Source organism: Gopherus evgoodei, chromosome 3, assembly GCF_007399415.2.
Source record: "Gopherus evgoodei ecotype Sinaloan lineage chromosome 3, rGopEvg1_v1.p, whole genome shotgun sequence".
NCBI lineage: Eukaryota > Metazoa > Chordata > Testudines > Testudinidae > Gopherus > Gopherus evgoodei.
In genome coordinates, this window is record NC_044324.1 from 162718696 (window position 1) to 162741658 (window position 22963).

The window sequence follows — 22963 nt, forward strand, 5'->3', positions numbered from 1 at the left end:
GCCCACTACAGAAAGGATGTTAACAAATTGGAGAGAATCCGGCAGAGGGCAACGAAAATGATTGGGGGCTGGGGCACGTGACTTCTGAGGATAGGCTGAGGGAACTGGGCTTATTTAGTCTGCGGAAGAGAAGAGTGAGGGGGGATTTGATAGCAGCTGTGACAGGATCAGGCGAGATGGCTACAGGAGAGTGTTAGAAGGCAGATATATTAGTCTCAGATTAAATAGATCCCTTTTCCTTGGGTAAGATAACAGGGGCAGTTCCAGAACAAGCAGGAACTTGCTGGAACCAATTAAGGCAGGCAGGCTAATTAGGATACCTGGAGCCAATTAAGAAGAAACTGCTAGAATCAATTAGGACAGGCTGGCTAATCAGAGCACCTGAGTTTAAAAAGGACGTCACTTCAGTTTGGGGTGTGCATGCGAGGAGCTGGGAGCAAGAGGCACTAGAAACTGAGTGTAAGAAGGCGTACTTCTAGAGGACTGAGGAGTACAAGCATTACCAGACACCTGGAGAAAGGTCCTGTGGTGAGGATAAAGATGATGTTTGGAGGAGGCCATGGGGAAGTAGCCCAGGGAGTTGTAGCTGCCATGCATCTGTTCCAGGAGGCACTCTAGACAGCTACAGTCCACAGAGCCTTGGGCTGGAACCTGGAGTAGAGGGCGGGCTCAGGTTCCCCCTAAACCTCCCAACTCCTGATCAGATACAGGAGGAGTTGACCTGGACTGTGGGTTCCACCAGAGGGGAAGGTCTCTGGCTGTTCCCCGACCCACACGGTGGATCAGCAGAGACTGTGGGGATTGTTCTCCTTTCTTTTCCCCACGCTAGTTGATGATGAGGTTATCTGAGTAAAACAGCAGATTTGAGCCACGAAAGTGGCCAAACTGAGGGCTGCCATGAATCTCTGAGGCGAGCAAATTCACCAATAAGTGCAGGACCCATCAGGGTAGAGGAGGAACTTGGTCACACAGCCTTCAACTACCTGAAGAGGGGATTCCAAAGAGGATGGAGCTAGGCTGTTCTCCGTGGTGGCAGATGACAGAACAAAGAGCAGAGATCTCAAGTTGCAGTCGGGAAGGTCTAGGTTGGATATTAGGAAAAACTATTTCACTAGGAGGGTGCTGAAGCACTGGAATGGGTTACCTAGGGAGGTGGTGGAATCTCCATCTTTAGAGATTTTTAAGGCCTGGCTTGGCAAAGCCCTGGCTGGGATGATTTAGTTGGGGTTGGTCCTGCTTTGAGCAGGGGGTTGGAATAGATGACTGCCTGAGGTCTCTTCCAACCCTAATCTTCTATGAAGAGTTTTCTTTCTTTCATGTACATTCTCCACCTAATTCTCAGGTGGAGACTTCGACAACGCAAATGTCAAGATTAGGATAATTTACATTCTATTATCAGTGACAGAGAAGGGAAAAGACTGGATTCTTTGAGAAGGAAACTATTCTCATCATCTTCTCTAACTAATAATCCATTATAACTCGATCCAGTTTCAGAAAGACAAAATTTCTCTGTTCACCACAACCCCTCTGATGACCACTCCATAATGGCTAATGCCATCATTAAAGAGAGAGATTATATTGCTAAACTGAGGGCATCCTTTGATGTCTCGTACACGTCTTCAAAATTGGTAGCAATAACCATAACTCTCAGAAGACATGCCTGGCTACCTTCCTTTTCTCTTCCCTAGGAAATGAAGTCTAAGGTCACCTTTTAAGAGGAGATTTCTTGCACCTCTTTTCAGATACCAAAGACAGAATTACCAACCTTATTCTTCTTTGTCATCATCATCTTATTTCAAGGGTAGACAGTGCTACTAGCAACAACAACCTTCTACTTTTCAGTCATATGACAGATGCCCATTTAGATCCAAGACGAAGCAAAAGAATTTGTCCACCACTTCTTCTTTACTAGCAGTTAGTCTGCAGGTTTGATGTGATGTTCGAAAGTAGCAAACCAACCTTGGAGTCTGTTTCCCTTGCATTTGGAGACCATTTAGGCCAATGTTACACCGAATAGCTAAAGATCACCACTGACAAATAGGTTCTGGACACTGTAAAAATGGTATATTATCCAGTTAGATACCCAAAACAACTGCCCTCTCCCTCCCTCTTAGGGACTACTTCTTACAAGTTAGTGTTAAGAACTGAAATCAACTATATACTAACGGTGGGATCAATATAGGAGATTCCAGTAAATCTCAGGAATCTGGGGTTTTACTCCCACTATTTCCTAATTCCAAAGAAAGATAGAGCTCTTCATCAGATATAAGATAAACAAGTGCAAAGGATTCACTTCAGAATGTTAGCTCTAAGTTCTATTATTCCTTCATATCCAGTCTAAATTGGTTTACTGCTCTCAGTCTCACACATCTTTGTTTTGCCATAGGGCAGGACCATTTGCAATACAGGCCTTTGGCTTTTCCTCAGCATCCTGAGTCTTTACAAAATGTTTATCTGTAGTGGAAGCTTTTCTCAGAAGACAATGGATTTTTGTGTTTCCATATTTAGACGATTGGCTCCTAAAAGCAGCTTTAGAGGAGAAGCCAAAAAAGGTCACATAATTCTCATGCTCTGTGTTCCAAAGTTTGGGTTTCTTAATAAAAGAGAAGAAATCCTTGTTGATCCCATCACAGAATGTTCTTCATAGGAGCTCAGGCTGATTCCAAAAAGGGCTTACCTTCGGGAGGAAAAATTCCTGAAAATAAAAGGAACCATTTAATCTCTACTTCAAAGTTCATCTCAGAAAGTAAAGTTCTTTCTATTATTAATAAGTGGATGGCATCATCCACATATGTCTTGCCTTATGCAAAATTAAGGATTAAACCACTTCCTCGCTGCTTGGCAAAGAGCTTCAGACTGGGTTGTGGGGGGCAGACAAAACAGACACCTTGGTCCTCCAGGTTGGGCTTTAGGCACAGGGCTAACAACCCTGTCCCGTAAAAAACAAAATATGTTACAGAAACAGTGATGGAGAAATCGACCGTTACTGTGTGTGATAGTCTTCAGGAGTCAATGACCCATATGACTGCCAGTGGTGAAAGCTGAAAGGAAGCCACTGGCATTAAGACTGAAGTGCTCAATACCAAGACAAAAAACAAACTTGGTTTGTGGAACATACGGACAATATACGAAACAGGGAAGCTAGCTCAGGTCACAGCAGAGATGAGACGCTACAGCTTACACATTCTGGGTGTCAGCAAGAGCAGATGAACAGGATCAGGAAGATTAACAACAGCCTTGGGAGAAGCAGTGACAATGATGAAGAAGTAAAGGACAAATTCTACCTTACACTACAGGCAGAGTTAGAGAGGATACCTAACTATCATCATGGGAGACCTGAATGCCAAGGTCAGGAAGGACAACACAAACAATGACAGAGCAATGGGAAGACATGGGTATGGCACCATGAATGAAAATGGAGAAAGGCTTGTTGATTTATGTCATTGGCGGAACCCTATTGAACATCATGAAATTCACAAGCTGACATAGTGTTCCCCAAATGGCAGAGATAAGAACCAGATTGACCATATCATGATAAATGGCAAATGGCAACGCTCACTGACAGATATGAAAGTGAGAAGGGGTGCAGATGTTGGCAGCGACCACCACCTTGTGACATAGACATTAAGATATTGACAAGCTAAAGTCCCTTGAAATACAGAAAGCCTTCGTTCTGCAGTCAACAAACAGATTTCAAGCACTTGCAGACCTTGATGAAGAGGAGGGGAATGCAAATGAGGAGATCCAGAAGAAGTGAGACAAAGTAACAGCAATTTATAAACAGAGCATTGAAGCCTATCTAGGCTACAGGTAGAAGAGAAGGAAGGAGTGGATTACACCCAGCACATGCAATGCTGTAGAAACCAGACGAGCTCTGAAGAAAAAAGTTTTAGATATAAAATCCCAGAAGCTAAAGGACAAAAACCACGAGCAGTATAGCAAGGCACACCGGAAGGTCTAACGCCTTGTGAGAGCGGACAAATGGCATTTTGTTGATAATCTGGCAACAGAAGCAGAGGATGCAGGTGCTCGTGGTGAACAAGGAACCATCTACAAAATGATGCGGCTTATCAGTGGTAAACGGCAGACACTGACAAATACTCTCATCAGGAACAAACAAGGACACCTACTAACAACTAAAAAAGAACAAGAAATGTGCTGGACAGAGCATTTCAAAGAATTGCTGAGCAGGGAACCACCTAAAGACGAAGCAAACATCCAGGAGGAAGAAGATCTTGATATCAACACAGACACTCCAGTTAAGGAAGAGATCATTCAAGCCATGGGTTACTCACTGGAGAGTCCAATAAATCCTTTGTTGCTGCCTTTGCCAGTGCCCTTTGTTCCTGTGAGGCTGGGCTGGGTTTGTCCCATACATGCCCTGATGAGGTGTGAACTGCCACTCTGTTCTTGGAGAGTTTTACCTGGGCTTGTTTTAAGCCATGAGGACACATTTTCAGCCTCATAACTATATACATAAAATTACAATCTATAACATTACTATAGCAACAATGCTCAGTGCATCATGAGCCTTGTGAAGACACCCGACATGACAAACTTTGCATTGGATACCACACAATCATATAAGGATGAACAGTAGGGTGCTGGGTGTTCCCTCAAGATACAGAGTGTCACAATAACTTAAGTCACTCAGGGATGTGAATAATCACATGGCTGAGCAATGTAAGTTATACTGACCTAAGCGCCGGTGTAAACAGCGCTATGTTGGCGGGAGAGCTTCTCCTGCCGACATAGCTACCAGCTCTTTTGGGAGGTGGAGCAATTAAGCTGATGGGAGAGCTCTCTCCCATCAGCATAGAGTGTCTTTATCAGAAGAACCTCTGTAGCACTTCTAGTGTAGATGTGGCACCAGTTGCATACATGACACCAGTCATGCCTCCCTCCCTTTTACGCTCAGTGTTATAGAAATACTGTCACAGGGTACCTGGTCCCTGTGAGTAGAGCTGGACTAAACTCCCTTGTGTCAGAACAGGTGAACCCAATCCAGACTATTAAAGGTGGTTGGGCTATACCTGAGGCTTTAAAGGGCAGGGAATGAAGGAGGAGAGAGTGATTGAGACAGACTGTGCCTGTGAAAGAGAAGACATAGTGGAGTGGAGCTAAGTCCAATGGTGTGTCTCTGGAGGAAGGGGCCAGGTGGCTGGGGAAGCAGCCCTGGGGCTGTTACTCCAGGAAGGGAGGACAGCTGATTAAAACTGAGAAGCTGTCAGGAGAGGAGCACCAGAGATCCCTCTGAGGAGTGGCCCTGAAGTCTGAGACAAAGGAGAGAGTTAAAAGACTGTTTTCTGTTTGTTTACTTGCCTGTTTTAAGAAAATAAACCATCCTCAAGGAGATTAGGAGTGGCAGTGTGTGCTTGGAAGCTGGGAAGAAGCTCCACCCTGTAACAAATACATAGTGATCAGCTAAACTAAGGCGAACATATGGATCATAAAAATATAACCAAAAATTCTTACATTCATCACACACCTTGGAAGGTGTTAATACTGGTTTTATGACCCATTACAAAAATGTGTATAACACACCCGGCTGTCTACTAACCCTCCATTGTCCTATGACTGCAGAGGTGTTAACTGCACACTTCAATTTAAAAGGGCTCCTACACCATGTGTGAACCCCTGATGCTTAGCAGTCAGTCCCACCTTGTATTTAGCTTGGACACTGATTACTTTTTCCAGGTATGAAGCAGAGCTCTGTGAAGTTCAAAAGTTTGTCCTCTCTACCAACAGAAGTTGGTCCAATAAAAGATATTATTTCACCCTTGTCTCCCTCATATCCTGGAACAACACAGCTACAGCAATAATGTGACACAAGTGACATCCCTAGAAAGCTAAAAGTATATCTCAAACATACAGAGTACAGACACTAATTGTTTTCTGCACATATCATTCCATCCAAAATGTCAGGACCTTAGGGCCACAAATTGCTTTAGGCAAGATGTTAAAATCCTGCACCAGTTGCTATGCTAGATATCTGGGAAATAGTTCTGGAGAAGAAATTGAGACTCCATCTACAAGTCTCTATTGGCATTGTTCGAAATAGTTTGAGGAACACTTGCAAAGTATGTTTCCATTCTTCAACAGGCCATCCTTTGGTAGGAGGGTATTAGTGGGTTGGTTCCCAAATAATTCTTTAAATTCCAAAGCTCTGGTTTTATATGGGGGGGGAACCACTTCCACTTCTATCTTTTATACTAGTCTACTGCTTAAAACTATTTTTTTCTTTTCTACTTATGTTATTCATTGCTCACTACTTCCTGTTAATCAGGCGAGAATGTGTGCTACAGAATGTGAAATCTCTTACCTGATTTTCTTTCTGCTAGCAGGTTCTCCTCTCATCAGTCCACTGTGCTAATCTGATAAAACAACTGGAATACAATTCATAACAGATTTTTTTTCCCTAAAGGGAGAATTAGACACATAGTAGCTTGACAATTAGCTATAATATACCAAGTATATGTTTTAATGCTACTAATAAATTGCTGAAATATTTCTACAGCTTTGGAAGAATATTACTGATTGACTGAGGCCATGTCTACATCTAAAATTTTGCAGCGCTGGTTGTTACAGCTGTATTAGTACAGCTGTATAGGGCCAGCGCTGCAGAGTGGCCACACTTACAGCAACCAGCGCTGCAAGTGGTGTTAGATGTGGCCACACTGCAGCGCTGTTGGGCGGCTTCAAGGGGGGTTCCGGGACGAGAGAGCAAACCGGGAAAGGAAACCAGCTTCGCCGAGAGCAAACCGGGAACGCCGCGGTTTGCTCTCTCGGTCCCGGAGCCAGCCAGCAAACCGCAGGGAAGGAGACCTGCTTGCTCGGGGTTCCGGGACCGAGAGAGCAAACCGGGAACGCCGCGGTTTGCTCTCTCGGTCCCGGAGCCAGCCAGCAAACCGCAGGGAAGGAGACCTGCTTGCTCGGGGTTCCGGGACCCGAGAGAGCAAACCGGGAACGCCGCGGTTTGCTCTCTCGGTCCCGGAGCCAGCCAGCAAACCGCAGGGAAGGAGACCTGCTTGCTCGGGGTTCCGGGACTCGAGAGAGCAAACCGGGAACGCCGCGGTTTGCTCTCTCGGTCCCGGAGCCAGCCAGCAAACCGCAGGGAAGGAGACCTGCTTGCTCGGGGTTCCGGGACCGAGAGAGCAAACCGGGAACGCCGCGGTTTGCTCTCTCGGTCCCGGAGCCAGCCAGCAAACCGCAGGGAAGGAGACCTGCTTGCTCGGGGTTCCGGGACCCGAGAGAGCAAACCGGGAACGCCGCGGTTTGCTCTCTCGGTCCCGGAGCCAGCCAGCAAACCGCAGGGAAGGAGACCTGCTTGCTCGGGGTTCCGGGACCGAGAGAGCAAACCGGGAACGCCGCGGTTTGCTCTCTCGGTCCCGGAGCCAGCCAGCAAACCGCAGGGAAGGAGACCTGCTTGCTCGGGGTTCCGGGACCGAGAGAGCAAACCGGGAACGCCGCGGTTTGCTCTCTCGGTCCCGGAGCCAGCCAGCAAACCGCAGGGAAGGAGACCTGCTTGCTCGGGGTTCCGGGACCGAGGGAGAAAACCGGGAACGCCGCGGTTTGCTCTCTCGGTCCCGGAGCCAGCCAGCAAACCGCAGGGAAGGAGACCTGCTTGCTCGGGGTTCCGGGACCGAGAGAGCAAACCGGGAACGCCGCGGTTTGCTCTCTCGGTCCCGGAGCCAGCCAGCAAACCGCAGGGAAGGAGACCTGCTTGCTCGGGGTTCCGGGACCGAGAGAGCAAACCGGGAAAGGAAACCAGCTTCGCCGCGGTTTGCTCTCTCGGTCCCGGAACCCCGAGCAAGCAGGTCTCCTTCCCCGCGGTTTGCTGGCTGGCTCCGGGAACGCGAGAGCAAACCGCGGCGAAGCTGGTCTCCTTTCCCGGTTTGCTCTCTCGGTCCCGGAACCCCGAGCAAGCAGGTCTCCTTCCCTGCGGTTTGCTGGGTGGCTCCGGGACCGAGAGAGCAAACCGGGAAAGGAAACCAGCTTGATTACCAGAGGCTTCCTCCTTCCACGGAGGTCAAGAAAAGCGCTGGTAACTGTCTACATTGGATTACCAGCGCTGGATCACCAGCGCTGGATCCTCTACACCCGAGACAAAACGGGAGTACGGCCAGCGCTGCAAACAGGGAGTTGCAGCGCTGGTGGTGCCCTGCAGATGTGTACACCTTCAAAGTTGCAGCGCTGTAACTCCCTCACCAGCGCTGCAACTTTCTGATGTAGACAAGCCCTGAGTTGAAGGATTAGGTTTAGTTCTGAAGCCTTCAGCAATTATATTAATCTTTCTCCAAATTTTAAATTAACCCATTAGTAATGAATGAGGGGAGAAATGGCTAAGAGAAAATTATCACATAATAAATCTTGCATTTGCATTAGAAGATTAGTTTCTTGGAGTTCTGTTTAATCCACCACCTGTGTGAGAGTGGGATTGAAGGGATAATATTATGCTTTTTAGAACAGTGCTTTTTAGAACACTGCTGAAGCAAAAAAAAAAAGCTGGAGTGCTGCCCCTTGAAAAGTGGTGCCCTAAGCACATGCTTGGAACGCTGGTGCCTAGAGCCGGCCCTGCACTGATATCACTGGTACACTATTTAAATGAAATTGATATGTCAGCAGACTAATTTTTCAGCCATTGTTACTGAGAAAATAGTTTTGGTAAAACAACGGTGTCTGTTTTAAACCACCTATTTTTTCCAAATATACATAAAATATTTCAAGATAGTTTTTGACAAAATATTAAATCAACAATATAAGAAGTGTACTACTGTATCAATTATTATTATTTACTGAATTAAAGGTGCCGCAAACTTCCCAAAGGACTTAAAAACTGGCAAGCATTTTTAGACCTCAAGAAAAGAATAGATGATTTTAGTGAGTCATGTCCTCTGTTGGAAATGATGACTAATAAAGCAATGAAGCAGAGACATTGGAATCGCATTGCTGAAACAACAGGACATCAATTTGATGTGGAATCGGATTCTTTTTGTCTTCGAAACATCATGGAAGCACCACTTCTTAAACATAAAGATGATATTGAGGTAAGTACATACATTGCTTTTGATCCTTCAATTTATATTTTCAGGAAAGAACAAAATATTACTTGTATAGAAGTTATATATAAGGACTTTTTGACTATGAAATCAAACATTATTCTGAAACAATGCATGGTATGTTAAATAGTTGTTGTCCATTATAGAATCATAGAAATGTAGGGCTGGAAGTGACCTCAAGAGGTCATCTAGTCAAATCCCCTCTTTGCTGAAGCAGGTCCAGGTATACCTAGATCATCTCTGACAGGTCTAATCTGTTCTTAAAAACCTCCAGTGACTGGGATTCCACAACCTCCCTTGATAAGCTATTTCAGTACTTAACTATCCCTGTAGAAAGTATTTCCTAATGTCTAACTTAAATCTCCCTTGCTGCAGATTATACCCATTACTTCTTGTCCTACTTTCAGTGGACATTGAGAACAATTGATCACCATCCTCTTTATAACAGCCCTTAACATATTTGAAGACTATTATTGGGTCCCACCCTGTCTTCTTTTTTTCAAGACTAAACATACCCAGGTTTTTAAACCTTTCCTGAACCTTTTATCATGTTTGTTGCTCTCATCTGGACTCTTAAAGTTTGACATACTAATCCAGCTGAGGCCTCACCAGTGCTGAGTAGAGTGGAATAATTACCTCTTATGTCTTTCTTATGCTGCCCTTGTTAATGCACCCCAGAATTACATTTGCTTTTTTCACAAGTGCATCACCTTGTTGATTCATGTTCAGTTTGTGAGCCAGTAAAATCCTCAGATCTTTTTCTGCATAGCTCATTATTTCCCATTTTATATTTCTGCATTTATTTTTTTCTTCCTAACTGAAATTTCAGTGTATTTGTTCAATACTACATCACAAAACAAATTAAAGAATCTTAGCCAGAGATATACAACCTGTCCTATTTAGAATTAAATGCAACTCCAAAACATCTCTTTCATCCTCCAGCCAATCAAAATACGAAAGTACAGAGACTAAATATATAATCTGCTTCAAACTGAGGTAATTGATTTTGCAGGGAACAAGAAGGCTTAGGAGTGTATTCCATTCCCACCCTGATGCCCAAGGGCTCAAAAAACTGAGGAGCACTCAATTTGAAATTCTTAAGTAGATTTTTTTTCCAGAAGCTACAGTTCATGTTGGAGAACCTAAATTTCACTGCAGTAGCTATTCTCAAGAGGATTTTTAAAATTTTTCTCTAGCCTTGATTTGAAGAACCCCTACCAATGCACTGCATGAACCTCCCATAGGAGATGTCTTGGCTTCACATGCAACAGACAATGTTGTTAGTGTGCTGGTTTTCCTTTGGTCTGCCTGCCCCTCCATCTTCCAAAGTGTCTTCCAAAGTGCTAGTTAACACTGTTTTCCTCTGGCAAAAAGGGTTCATATATACCCATGTTGAGACTGCCTGCTCAGAGCACCATTCCTGGAAAAGGCTCACAAAGCTGGAGTCCCACAGCTCAGATTCTGTTCTGAAGCAAGATGGATTTGTCATCACCAAGAGCAGAATGACACCACATGGTCAATATTACTTCTGGGAATAATCAGATATCAATCTCCACATAAGTTTATTTCTGTCAGAGAACAGGATTCAGAAGCTGGTGGCCACAGGGTGCAATGTTATTCGATCTCTAGTCACATCTGTCAGTGATGGTCCCTTGAACCGACATACTGCTGAGTCCTGAGAAATTAAATCTAGCTACATGAGATTTGAGAGTAATAATTAAAATAGGTTATTCAGATGCTTTTATTATATCCTTAGCCAGGGGAAAGTATTCCTAGGGCCTGGTCTATACGTAAGGCTGTATATATAGAGAGAGCTAAGTTATTAACATATAAGGATCCAGTCCAAGCAAGGGCAAAGCTTTTTCTTTTTTCTATGTTTTGTTTTAAATTCTTATAGTAAGTCTTAATATGAGCCAAAATCCTCAGACTTTAAAAGCCAAATAATAAACATTTCCAGCTCACTAGAAATGCAAGTGGGTGTAGGATTTTCCTTTCTTCCGGACATAAGAATTCTTGGAGCTGCCTCACTTCTAATCTCTACACCAATGAGGAGAATTCCCACTTAGGATCAAAATCTTTTATTAAAAACTCAGATGAAGCATCCCTTTGATCCCTTGTCAGAAGTGCCCTTAGATTTTTTAAAAGGCTTATCTCCTTTCAATCATTTCAGCAAAGAGAGTTTTTAGAAGTTAAGGTCTTACTGGGGAATAGCAGCTGTGCACCTCTTCATGAGGACAAAGATGTACTGAGAGTTAATTCTTTATTCCCAAAATAAACCCAGTTACAAAAAATTATTTTTCTCATCATTTTTGCCCACTATCAAAAAAACAAACAAACAAAAAACCCCTTTAAAAATCAAAGAAAAACAAAAAATGAAACAAAAAACATCCACTCTTTTGGCATACTCTTGATGTCAAAAGTCTAAAAATCAACATTGAATGTAGTACCCAATTCAGAAAAATCTCCACTTCTCTTGGTCTATATACCCATCATAAACAAATGAAAAACAAGCAAAGAAAAACAGAAGAAACATTGCAGTTTGTTATTAGATGGCTAAATTGAAAGCATCTGAAATGCACCCAAGGTAGAAAACTTTTTCCCCCTGGAAAATTTATGCTTATTTATTCAAAGTAATTGAATAGTCATATATAACATACAGAGAGAGAGAGAGAGAGAGAGAGAGAGAGAGATGCAGTAGCCGCCTGGTCATGTTTTCACACCATCAGTAAGATTAACCATTTAAACATGTAGGCTTCATCAGTCCCTGCATTGGAGGTAGGGATTTGCACATTATGCTCAACTAGCAACTGATTTATTTATTTTTTATAAAAGGGAGACATGTCCCCCTTGGGACTGTTACCTGATGTGCTGAGACTACCTCTGAGCCCATTTTCTCTGCCAGTTTGGGCCTCCAGAACCCTGCCTTATTGAGCCAGACATGCCAGTCTGCTCCAACGCAGACCCAGAGTCTGAACCATGTTCCTCAAAGATGCAGACTTAACTGAAAACAGCTTAAGAAGTGCTCCTGTCTCTAGCACCCAGACACCCAGCTCCCAATGGGATCCAAACCCCAAATAAGTCCATTTTTATTCTGTATAAAGCTTATACAGGGTAAATTCATAAATTGTCTGCCCTCTGTAACACTGATAGAAAGATATGCACAGTTGTTTGCTCCCCCAGGTATTAATTACTTACTCGGGGTTAATTAATAAGCAAAAGTGATTTTATTAAATATAAAAAGAATTTAAGTAGTTCCAAGTAATAACAGACAGAACAAAGTAAGTTACAAAGCAAAATAAAACAAGACACGCAAGTCTAAACCTAACACATTAAGAAACTGATTACAGATGAAATCTCACCCCCAGAGATGTTCCAATAAGCTTCTTTCACAGACTGGATTCCTTCCTAGTCTGGGTCCAGCAATCACCCTGTAGTTCCTGTCCTTTGTTCCAGTTTCTTTCCGGCATCTCTTGGGGGTGGAGAGGCCATCTCTTGAGCCAGCTGAAGACAAAATGGAGAGGCTTCCAGGGCCTTTTATATTCTTTCTCTTGTGGATGGAAACCCCTTTGTTCTTCTGTGCAAAGTCACAGCAACAAGATGGAGTTTATAGCTACATGATTCAGCTTTTTGCAGGCCGACGCCATTGTTTCCATGTTAATTTAAGCATTCCCAGAAAAGCTCAGATGTGGGTTGGTATCTCCCAAAGTCCGTTGTCAGTTAAGTGTTTCTTGATTGGGCACTGTAGCAAGGCGGTGAGACACCCCACAGCCCCGCGGAGGGACGACCCTCCCCTAGCACCAATGTGGGCGGAGCCGGCAGGTCCTGCGCCCGCCCCCCACAGGGCAGGACACAGGCCAGGAAGTAGAAAAGCCCAACAGCAGAGCTCACTTGAAGGCCAGCCACTGGAGAGGCCAGATGCCTGTGGCCTAGCTCTGGGTTGGGACATGCCGGGAGGCTGCAGCCGACACGAGGACTGGCCGGGCCAGCCAAGCCTACCCCGGCCAGCTAGCCAGAGGAGCAGCCCAGCCTACCCCTGGCCAGCTACCCTGAGGAGCAGCCCAGCCTACCCCTGGCCAGCTACTCTGAGGAGCAGCCCAGCCTACCCCTCGCCTGTTACCCAGAGGAACCGATGATACTGGAAACCTCTGAGGACACCGCCATAACCCAGGTACCCTATGAGGGGGAGTCCAGAGTAGCCTGGGGGCAGTCGACCCTGGTCTGACGCAGCTCAGTCAGAACCCATGTCAGTGTGTTGCGGTCAGGATCCCCACTGACACAGCGTCAAGTCTCCTGCTGCTGCTAGGGCCCTGGGGTGAGACACAGTGGAGTGCGTGGGCCTGCGTCCCCCCTGTCACCCCATTCATGGGTGGCAGTCTCTGCCTCGAACCAGACGCTCAGAAGCCTGAGCTCCAGACTGTTTATTTGCTGCCCTGCCCTGACCCAGGGCCTGGGCTCCTATTGGACTCTTGGCTCAGCCCCTGCTTAATGGCCTGAGCTCCAGACTGTTTGTTTACTGCCCTGCCCTGACCCAGGGCCAGGACCCATAGTGAACTATTGCGTGGCGGTGTGATCCCCCACAGCTCCGCGAAGGGACGAGCCTCGGCTGAGCCCTTCTACAGGCACTTACTGAGAATAGTCCTTTCTCAAGAAGCTGAACAAATGCTTTACTGAGGTTACTTAGAATCAAACACATTGAGATACAAGTACATAGCCAATATTCATAACTTCAAATACAAAAATGATGCACACATACAGACAGCATAATCATAACCAGCAAACTACAACCTTTCCATAGATACCCCAGTTGATTTCTCTGTAGGAGACCTGGTGCAACCATGTAACCCTGGTTGCAGCAATAATCTATATGGTCATAGTTCATGTCAATAATGTCACATCTACTTCCTCATTCATCCTTTATTTCTCTCCCTAATCATTCCCTGTTATTAGACATCCCATTGCAGTTGATCTGTGGACTTTCTCCGTGAAGAACAGGAAAACTTAACCCAAAATCTCCTTTCTTCTAGCAGGAAAGTCTGGAGAGAGCTAAACCACCTGACAAAAGAATTATAGTTCTGAGAAAGGCTTAAACTGTCAGATTCTGCTCCATTTTCTTTAGAGGCATGATATATCTGTCCTCCATTATTTGAAGTGAAATTCAAAGTTTATCCTGCTGGACAAAGTGTTTTTATATGATTTTTTCTGTCTAATAACGTGAGAACCAAAGTTTAAAGGAATTAGCTCTACAAAGCAACTTTGAAAGTATTTCAGACAGAATAATGCATTTATAGCACCTCCGAGCTCTGATTGACAGATCTTGAACCTTCCTCTAAAGAACTGCACACAAGGGTAAGCCCCCTTGTAATAGATATATGGCCTTTCCGTCTAGAAGAAAGGAAAATATTCAGGTAAGTTAATTTTTTCCTATTCCTTATCTCCCTACAGCAGTCTAGACCAATGGAAAAATTGTTCTTCATTTGATTGGATTAGTCACAAAGCAGAAATGCTTTTTTCAGCCAAGTGCCTCTAATTTCTTTTCTGCTTCCAGCAATTCCATTGTTTTATGGAACATGACAAACAGCTTTAATAGCTTCAATCACCACAGCCACAGGAACTTTCTCTCCAGATAGCCAGCTTTTCCTGTTTAGAGGCCTGATCAACAGAGCCCCCAGTACTTGTAATTTCTCTTTGTCCACTTGCTTTAATACTTTTGATAGTCATATTGGGCTTAGAAGCCTTTCACAAGTGATGGCAGCTTCAGACTCTAGTTCAGAACCACTCAATCAGGTATACCTGGTCCTATAGCTGTTATAGAGGCACAAAGTTGGGCAGCCTCCTTTTAGAAACACAGTACACTTCTCAGTAGCCAAAAGGGAGAACATTGTGAGCTCAGGAGCGATTCAGCTCCAGGGTGAACATTCCCTCAAACTGTCCAGTTCTTCTTTGAGTGATTGCATATGTCCATTCCATTCCTGGTGTGCCCACACCCCGCACAGTCGCTGGAACTTTTTCCTTCGGTAATACCTGTCAGTGCAGCTCAAATGCACTCTGCTGCAATCATAAACGTCTAGTGCCTCTCCATACTGGAAGCTCTTTAACCAGCTGTCTGGGAGAGAGCCTGACTGTGGAGGGGCAGCAGCAGCAGCCCACTCCCTGCCTGGACTCGGTTTCCGGGACAGGAATCCAACAAGCCAGAGGGCCCCCCCCCCCAACTTCCCAGCAGTCTCTGTGCACAGCAGCAGCTGCCTGGGAGAGAGCATGGCTGGAGACAGGGGCAGTCACAGTTCGCTCCCTGCCCAGGCTCAGTTTCCAGTGACAGGGGCTGACTCTGAGCATGCTAAAGGGAGTAGGGGCTCTGGCTCACTCTGCCACTGTCCCCGGAGCCAAGCCTGGGCAGGGGGCAGCCTGCCACCACCACAGCCAGGCGCTCTCCCAGGCAGCTGCTGTGCTGCACCGGGCACCGTACCAGCACAGCCGGAAGAGGCTCTGGCCCCACCTCTGGTTCTGCCCCTTGTGCTCCCCACCTGGGTGGCTGCTTGGATGCTGCTGTGTGCTTTTGACATCGGTATAAAGGGCCCAGCCAACCAAGAGCCATTTTAGTTTCTTCTTATTGCTTGTGAGAGTCACTGGAACTGCTCTTCTTGCAAGCTGTTGGAGGAATGAAGTAGTACAAATCCATATCAGGTGCAAGGAATGAGGCCCTGAGGTAATGGTGAAGGAGATATTGAGTGGGGGCTGTTGTGAGGAAGTGTACATGTCCTGTTTCCAAAAAGTCAGCTACCATAGCTGCTAATTTTAGGGTCCCTGGGCTGGAGCCTGGAGTAGAGGGTGGGCCTGGGCTTCCCCCTCCCCTCCCTGATTAATCATTGAGACTGGGAGACAACAGAGACTGTGTGAGGAAGGATTATTTCTCCTGACCTCCCTTGTTGGCTTACGATGAAAATGGCTCAGTAAGCTGTGACCCTTGCCTCTAGAGAGAGAAGGGCTACATGGAGGGTTACAGTGAGCCTCTGAGGCTAGCAAAATCCACCAGGAAACGCAGGACCCACAGAGTCAAGGACAGAGCTTTGTCACAGAAGGTAGTTTGGTTTCTTTTTTTACCATCTCAGGGTTTCAGTCGACTCCCAGTGCTGAGGGATGCCTCAGTCATCAAGCATCAAGTCCTGCATTTCCTGAAATAAGTTTGTGCCTGTGAGCAATCTTCACTCAAGTTGCTTAAAGTACCTTTGGGAAGCTTGTATTGGAGAGAGAGCTGCCAAATTTGAAGTGACTTTAAGTCTCGCATGAAGAAAGATTGTGACGCAAGGCTAAAGCTTCTCCTCAAGGGTGGCCTTGAGACCTCCATATGAGTCAGGTCAGTCAGACTCTGCACTGACTGCCTTGACATCAGTAAAGAGTGTGCCTCCTACCATACCTGAGTCCTGATACCACTCACCATCCCCAATGCCTAAGAAGAGGCATAAGAAACAGACTTCTGAAAGGGAAAGATCCGTGGCACTGAAGTCTGCTAGGCATTGGGATAAGAGTAGAGTGCAGTCTAAGGCCTGGTCTACGCTACAGCATTAGGTCAATATAAGGCAGCTTATGTCAACCTAATTTTGTTAGTGTACACACTTCAGCCTTGCTCCTACCGATGTAAGTGCCATACTGCACTGACATAATAACTCTACTTCCACGAGAGGCATAGGGCTCATGTTGGTGTAGTTAGTGCCATGCAGTGTTCCTGTACACACTGTGTTACTTACCTCTATTGGCTGTCATTCTTGTAAATTTCATGGCTTTGCTGGAGCCATGAAGTTGACAAAAAAGTCGTCTCCCAGTTCCCCAGCCAGGCTGCTCCTCCGTCTCCACTCCAAGCAGGGCTCACCACCCAGGCTCCCGGCTCAGGCTGCTGCCAGGGCTCCCTGCACCCGGTGGGGAGCCCTGCTGCCACCGGGGTCAAAGCTCCCCACTTATAGCTGAGCTGCCACCCAGGTTCCCAGCTCCGTGCTCTGTCCAGGCTGCTGCCTGGGCTCTCAGCTCCCCGCTCCCCACCAGGAGCCCGGTTGCCCCCCCGGGCTCTCCACTCCGCATTGGGAGCACAGCTGTACCTGATGGTGAACTCCACACCTGAAGTCCGGTTGGCTGCCGTGCTCGCAACAAGGAGTGGGGAGCTAAGACCTCGGGGGTGGGATGGGGGGAACCAGGCTCCCGGTGGGGAGATCTGAGCCCAGGGTGGGGGCAGCTAGGCTCCCATTGGGGAGATCTGCACCCAGTATCCGGTCAACTGCTTTGTTCCTGATGGTGAGTGGAGAGATGGGCTATCGATGGGGAGCTGTGTGCTCTCAGCTCCCCACACTGCCCCTCTTAAGTCAGTGGAAGAGCTTCTGGTGAAGACACACACCACCAACAGAAGAAGGGCAGTGTGGACATGAAGTGGCTGTAAGTTGTCATAACATCGCTTGACTTAAGTTTATAGTGTAGCAGGGTGACAATTCACTGGCATGGCGCCTCCTGCTGGTTGTCCATAGAATTAGCTCTTTTCCAGCTCCAGAGTACCCTCTGCCAGCTGATGTCTCGCCTGCTGCTGGCCCCCATGTCCCTCCCAGACTCGGTGCCCCTTGTCCTTGGGCACTGCCCCCTGGCAGTATACCTGCTCTCTGGGTCTCCCCACCCAGTAGAACCCCCACCCACTATCCCCACCTCACCTCAGTATGGCCACTGTCAGTCATTAACTAGCCCCCGTTCTCTGGGGCAGACTGCAGTGTAAGTGCCAGTCATCACTGGCTAGGGAGGTTTAGATCTGCTGCCTCTGCCTACTTTTGGTCTGCCCCCTGCAATTCCAGTACCTATTCAGCCTTACACTAGGCATGCAGCCTGTCGGTTTTCCAGGCCAGAGCTCCTCTGGCCTTCCGCAAGCCCTGCTCCACCTCAGGTACTCTACTACGCTCCCCAGCGGCCAGGCCCATCTCCCTCCACAACTAGAGTAGACTGTCTGCTCCTGGCCCACTGCCCTCTTATAAGGGCCAGCTGAGCCCTGATTAGGGTGTGGACACAGCTGAGCCTCAGCCCTCTCCTGGACTGTTTTAAGCCCTTTAAGGCTGGAGCGGGTGACAACCCCGCTACATGTAGACATGCCCTCAATCTAAGCACTCCTCTGCTTCAGTATCACAGAAGATAGCACTGTTGATTCTGGTCCATAGGCAGGTTCCATCAAAGTCAGAGCCAGAAGGAGCTCCTTTCACACCTGTGGCACCTCACCGTACCAACACTATCTCAGAACCAACCATGCTGGAGGCAGATATAGCTGCCAGGGCCTTTCTGGCTCTGTCGGTGCTGGTATTGCCAGCAGTACACGAATTACATTACTAGTTCAGGCAGACATGGGATAAACAGCAGGATTGCTACAACACTCAGTATCATGCCAACCTTTGGGTGTTGAGCATTATAGAAGGATACTCTCTCCGATTTCTTTCTTTCTCTGCTTCCCACCCTCCCTGCCCTTCCCCTCTTCAGGGACCCCTCTCATGAAGAACTTCTGGTTCATGAGGTTCAATCTCTCCTTCAGGTAGTAGCTATTTATTTCCTAATCTTGAAAGCCAAAGGTGCTCTCTGGCCTATTTTAGGCCTGTGTCAGCTCTACAGCTATCTCCAAAAGATAAAGTTTTGCATGGTCAGATGGGCATTTGTTAATCCCTCTCTGGAGACTGGAACACCACTCTTGATTTAACAGATGCTGACTTTCATGTGTCAGTATGCCAAGGGCACAGAAAGTTCCTCAGATTTGTAAACACTTGCATTACTAGTTCTTCGTGCTTGCATTCAGCCTGTCTGCAGCTCCTTTGGTGTTCTCAGAACATCTGGCCATGGTAGCAGCGTTTCTCAGGAGACTAGGAGTGCAGGTCTACCCTTACCTGGACAACTAGCTAGTCAAGGGTCGGTCCAAAGCCCGGTTAAATCCAACATTCATCTCATTCAGTCAACCTTCAAGGCCTTAGGACTACTGATCAATGCAAACAAGTCTGTCATTAGCCTGGTACCCCGGACACAATCTGTAGGGGCTGTGTTGGACTCTACCCAGCCACAGTGTTCCTCCCAGCATCAAGATTCCAATCTACTTGATCTTTTGTGACAGACCTCAAGATTCATTCAACCACAATAGCCTGAAACTATATGAAGCTCCTAGGGCACATGGCCTCATGCACATATGTAATACAACACATGAGGTTGCACTTCAAACCCCTTCAGATGTGGCTGGCCTCAGTGTACTCGACAAACTATCTGCATTTGGACACTGTGCTCACAGTACCTTTTCAGGTTCTAATTTCATGGAATTGGTGATTGAATCCTCTCAGTGTTTGTGCAGGCATTCCCCTCCTCTGCCCTCAACTGTCAATGATTCTGGTTTCAAATATGTCATCTTTAGGTTGGGGAGATCAACTGGGGCCCGTCTATATTCGGTGTCTTTGGTCCTCAGCAAAGGTCGTTCTTCAAATCAATGTCAGAGAGCTTTGGGCAATTTGTCTTGCCTGTCAGGCTTTCCTACCTCATATTAGAAACATATTTGTCCTTATAGACAATATTACAGCAATGTTTTACCTCAACAGGCAGGGAGAAGCTCAGGGCTTATCTATACTGGCACACTAAATCAGTGCAGCTGAGATCAGTGTAGTGGTGTCGATTTAGCGGGTCTGGTGAAGACACAATAAGTTGAAGGGAGAGCTCTCTCCTGTCGACTTCAATACTCCACATCTCCTAGAGGTGGAAGGTAAGTTGGCAGGAGAGCATCTCATTTGACATAGCATGGTATAGACAGCATGTTAGGTCGATGTAAGCTACGTCACTCTGGGGGTGGGTGTGGGTGATTTTTGCAGACCCCTGAGTGACATAACATACATCGATTTAAGCGGCAGTGTAGACCAGGTCTCAGTCATCTCTCCTGTGTCAGTGTCATGATCTACAGGCCTCAAATCCGGTCCACTGGCACAGTCACGCTACACTCCTCTACTGGGCTGCCTGCTAACAACTGCTGACCCAGAATCCATGAAGCCCAGCTTCAGTTTGAGGCTCTACCCCTGACGTCCCATTGGCCCAGTCATGGAACAGCTGATTGGCTCTTTGGCATTATTTAATCCAGCAACAGGAACAGGAAGCTGTTCAAACAACAGAGATCCACACTGCTCTGGACTGTGTATCTTGTGCCTCCTGCTCCTCCTGCTTGACTTCCCAGCTTCCTCACCTGGCTTGATTCCGGACCTCTGACTTGTGGTTCTGATCTTTAGTTTGTCACCTGCCTCTGTCCTCCCGATATCCTGACTTGGCTTGACTGTGGTTACTGACTTGTGGTTCTGGTCTCCAGTCTGTCTCTGGCTCCTGTCCTCCTGGTATCCTGACCCAGCAGATTCCTGACTGTGGACTCTGGCTCTGACTAGTAGGTGTCACTTCCCACTACTCGGACCTCACAGTCAGGAAGCATTTACATATGGGAATTTTGCATAGCCCATTCAATGAACCTTGAAGCCCATTACCTTCCAGGGGTACAGAATGAGCTAGCAGATTGCCTGCTCAGGTCTTTCTCCAGCTACAAGTAGTCCCTTTGCCTGGATGTAGCCACATTTTTCTAGCAGTGGAGGACTCCCCAGATAGACCTATTTGCAAACAAATACAACAGAAAATGTCACCAGTTCGGCTCCCTACAAGACCACAGTGTGGATTCCATCACAGATGCTTTCTTGCTACCCTGGATGGGAAATGCTTTTTATTATGTGTTTCCCTGAATCCCACTCCTACACAGAGTGCTATAAAGATCAAGTGAGCCAAAGACTGTGTTTTATTAATATCCTCAGCGTGGTTCCACCAACTGGTTCTCCATTCTACTGGATCTCTCAGTGGTAATTTCAATCTCACTCCTGTTGCATTTGGATTTGATGTCTCAGGATCATGGCTGGCTACTCCACCCAAACCTGTGATGCCTCATTTGAACAGCCTGGACCCTCCAGGGTTAAATCCCAAAGAGCAGGCTTGCTTGAAGCAAGTTTGCCAAGTCTTACTAGGTAGCAGAAAGCTCTCCACCAGGGCCACCTATCTGTCAAAATGGAAGCAGTTCTCTCTCTGGGCTTATCAAACCAGAGTCTCACCAATACATTAATCCATCCAACAAATGCTTGACTATCTGGTGTACCTGAAACATTAAGGCTTACTGATTTCCTGCATCAAGGTTCACCTATCAGCAGTTTCAGCTTTTCACCCTTACGTGGATAACTGTTCTGTTTTTTTTCTAATGACATGACAATTACATTCCTTGAAAGCCTGGAAAGATTGTACCCTCAACTAAAGAAGCACATTTTCCCTTGGAACTTGAACTTAATTTTGTCTGAACTTATGGAATCACCATTTGAGCTTCTAGCAAAGTGCTCCTTACTACACTTTTTGTGGAATGTGGTTTTCCTAATTGCTGTTACTTCTACAAGAAAGGTTTCTGAACTGTGCACCCTCACATTTGAACCATTGTACACAGTCTTTTTTAAAGATAAGGTGTGTTTACACCCTCATCTGAGGTTTCTCTCTAAGTTTCAAATTTTCATATCAATCCATTTACTTGAATTTTACCCCAAACCAGCCACAAATACAGATGAGCAATGGCTACACACATTGGGTGTTAGACGAACACTGGTGTTCTCCATACACAGGGCCAAACAGACCACCCAACTGTTTGTGGCCTGAGTGGACAGAATGAAAAGTCTTCCAATCTCCACACAGAGAATTTAATCTTGGATAACTTCTTGTATCCACGTGTTATGATCTGACAGGCTCCCAGACAAACTGACTGCCAACTCCATATGATTGCAAGTGTCCTCAATGGCATTCCTAGCGCAGATTCCTATCCTGGACATTTGCAAAACAGTAACCTGGTCATCCATGCACACTTTCTCCTCCCATTACACCATCACTCAATACTCATGAGATAATACCAGATTTGGTTGAGCTGTACTGTAGCTTGTATCTACATGAACTCCAATCCCTCCACCTATTTACCTGTTTGGGAGTCACCAAGAGTAGAATGCACATTGTCAAGGACAAAAAATAGCTACTAACCTTTCATAACTGTTGATCTCTGAGATGTATTGTACGTGTCCATTCTAAGACTCATCCTCTTATTCCTCTGCATTGGAGTTCCTGGAAAGAAGGAACTTAAGGGGCATTGGATTGGCTGAGCCATTTATACTAATGCCAGCAGGAGAGGGCACACGAGCTGCCCCAATGGCTACCACTGAGGGAAAATATTTCTGCTGTGCACTAGGTGCATGCAGGAGTGGAATGGACAAGTGCAAGACATCTCAAAGAACAAAAATTATGAAACTTTAGTAACCATTTTCCCCCTGACTCTAGTAAAAGTGGCTCAGGCATAGAGGAAACGCCTCAGAAGTGTCAGCCAGATCAAGGTATGTGGCTTGATTCAGTGCTTTCTGATATCCCTTAATGAGGAAGTAGCGCTGATCTACTTTGTCTAGGTTTAAAAGCCAGTCACCAGTAAAACTGGAGCAGTTAGCTGTTAGCAGCAGAGTTTTGTGGGAGTTTGTAAGTGGGAGTTTGGGGGGATGGATATTTCCCCTTTCTTTTTTTCTAGGAATAAGGATTAAAGAAGAGACAACCATGATGGTTACTAATGCAGCAGTATAAGTGATGTGAGGAGGAGAGTAGACAAAGAAGATGGTCAAATGCAAAAGCAATGGGCGCTGCATCATCATCCTTAAGGGAATCTCTGATGGAAGCTACTTATGCATGAAATAACACCTGATAGAGCTCATGGAAGAGATGATCCAAAGATTAGAGATGCATCTGGAGATGAGGATGGAATTCAGACAGTGATTTGAAGGTATAGTGCAGAGAAGGAGAGAGGAAGTGGTACAGATTACTCACGATATGTG

At 46.2% G+C, this 22963-nt stretch overlaps 1 protein-coding gene across 1 annotated transcript in view; it reads left to right on the forward strand.

Moving 5' to 3' along the window:
* Positions 1-22963, forward strand: part of DNAH8 (dynein axonemal heavy chain 8) — a 567023-nt gene that overhangs the window by 251892 nt on the left and 292168 nt on the right. The window contains 1 exon segment of the mRNA XM_030557275.1: positions 8807-9047. Coding sequence (XP_030413135.1) covers positions 8807-9047 — 241 coding nt within the window.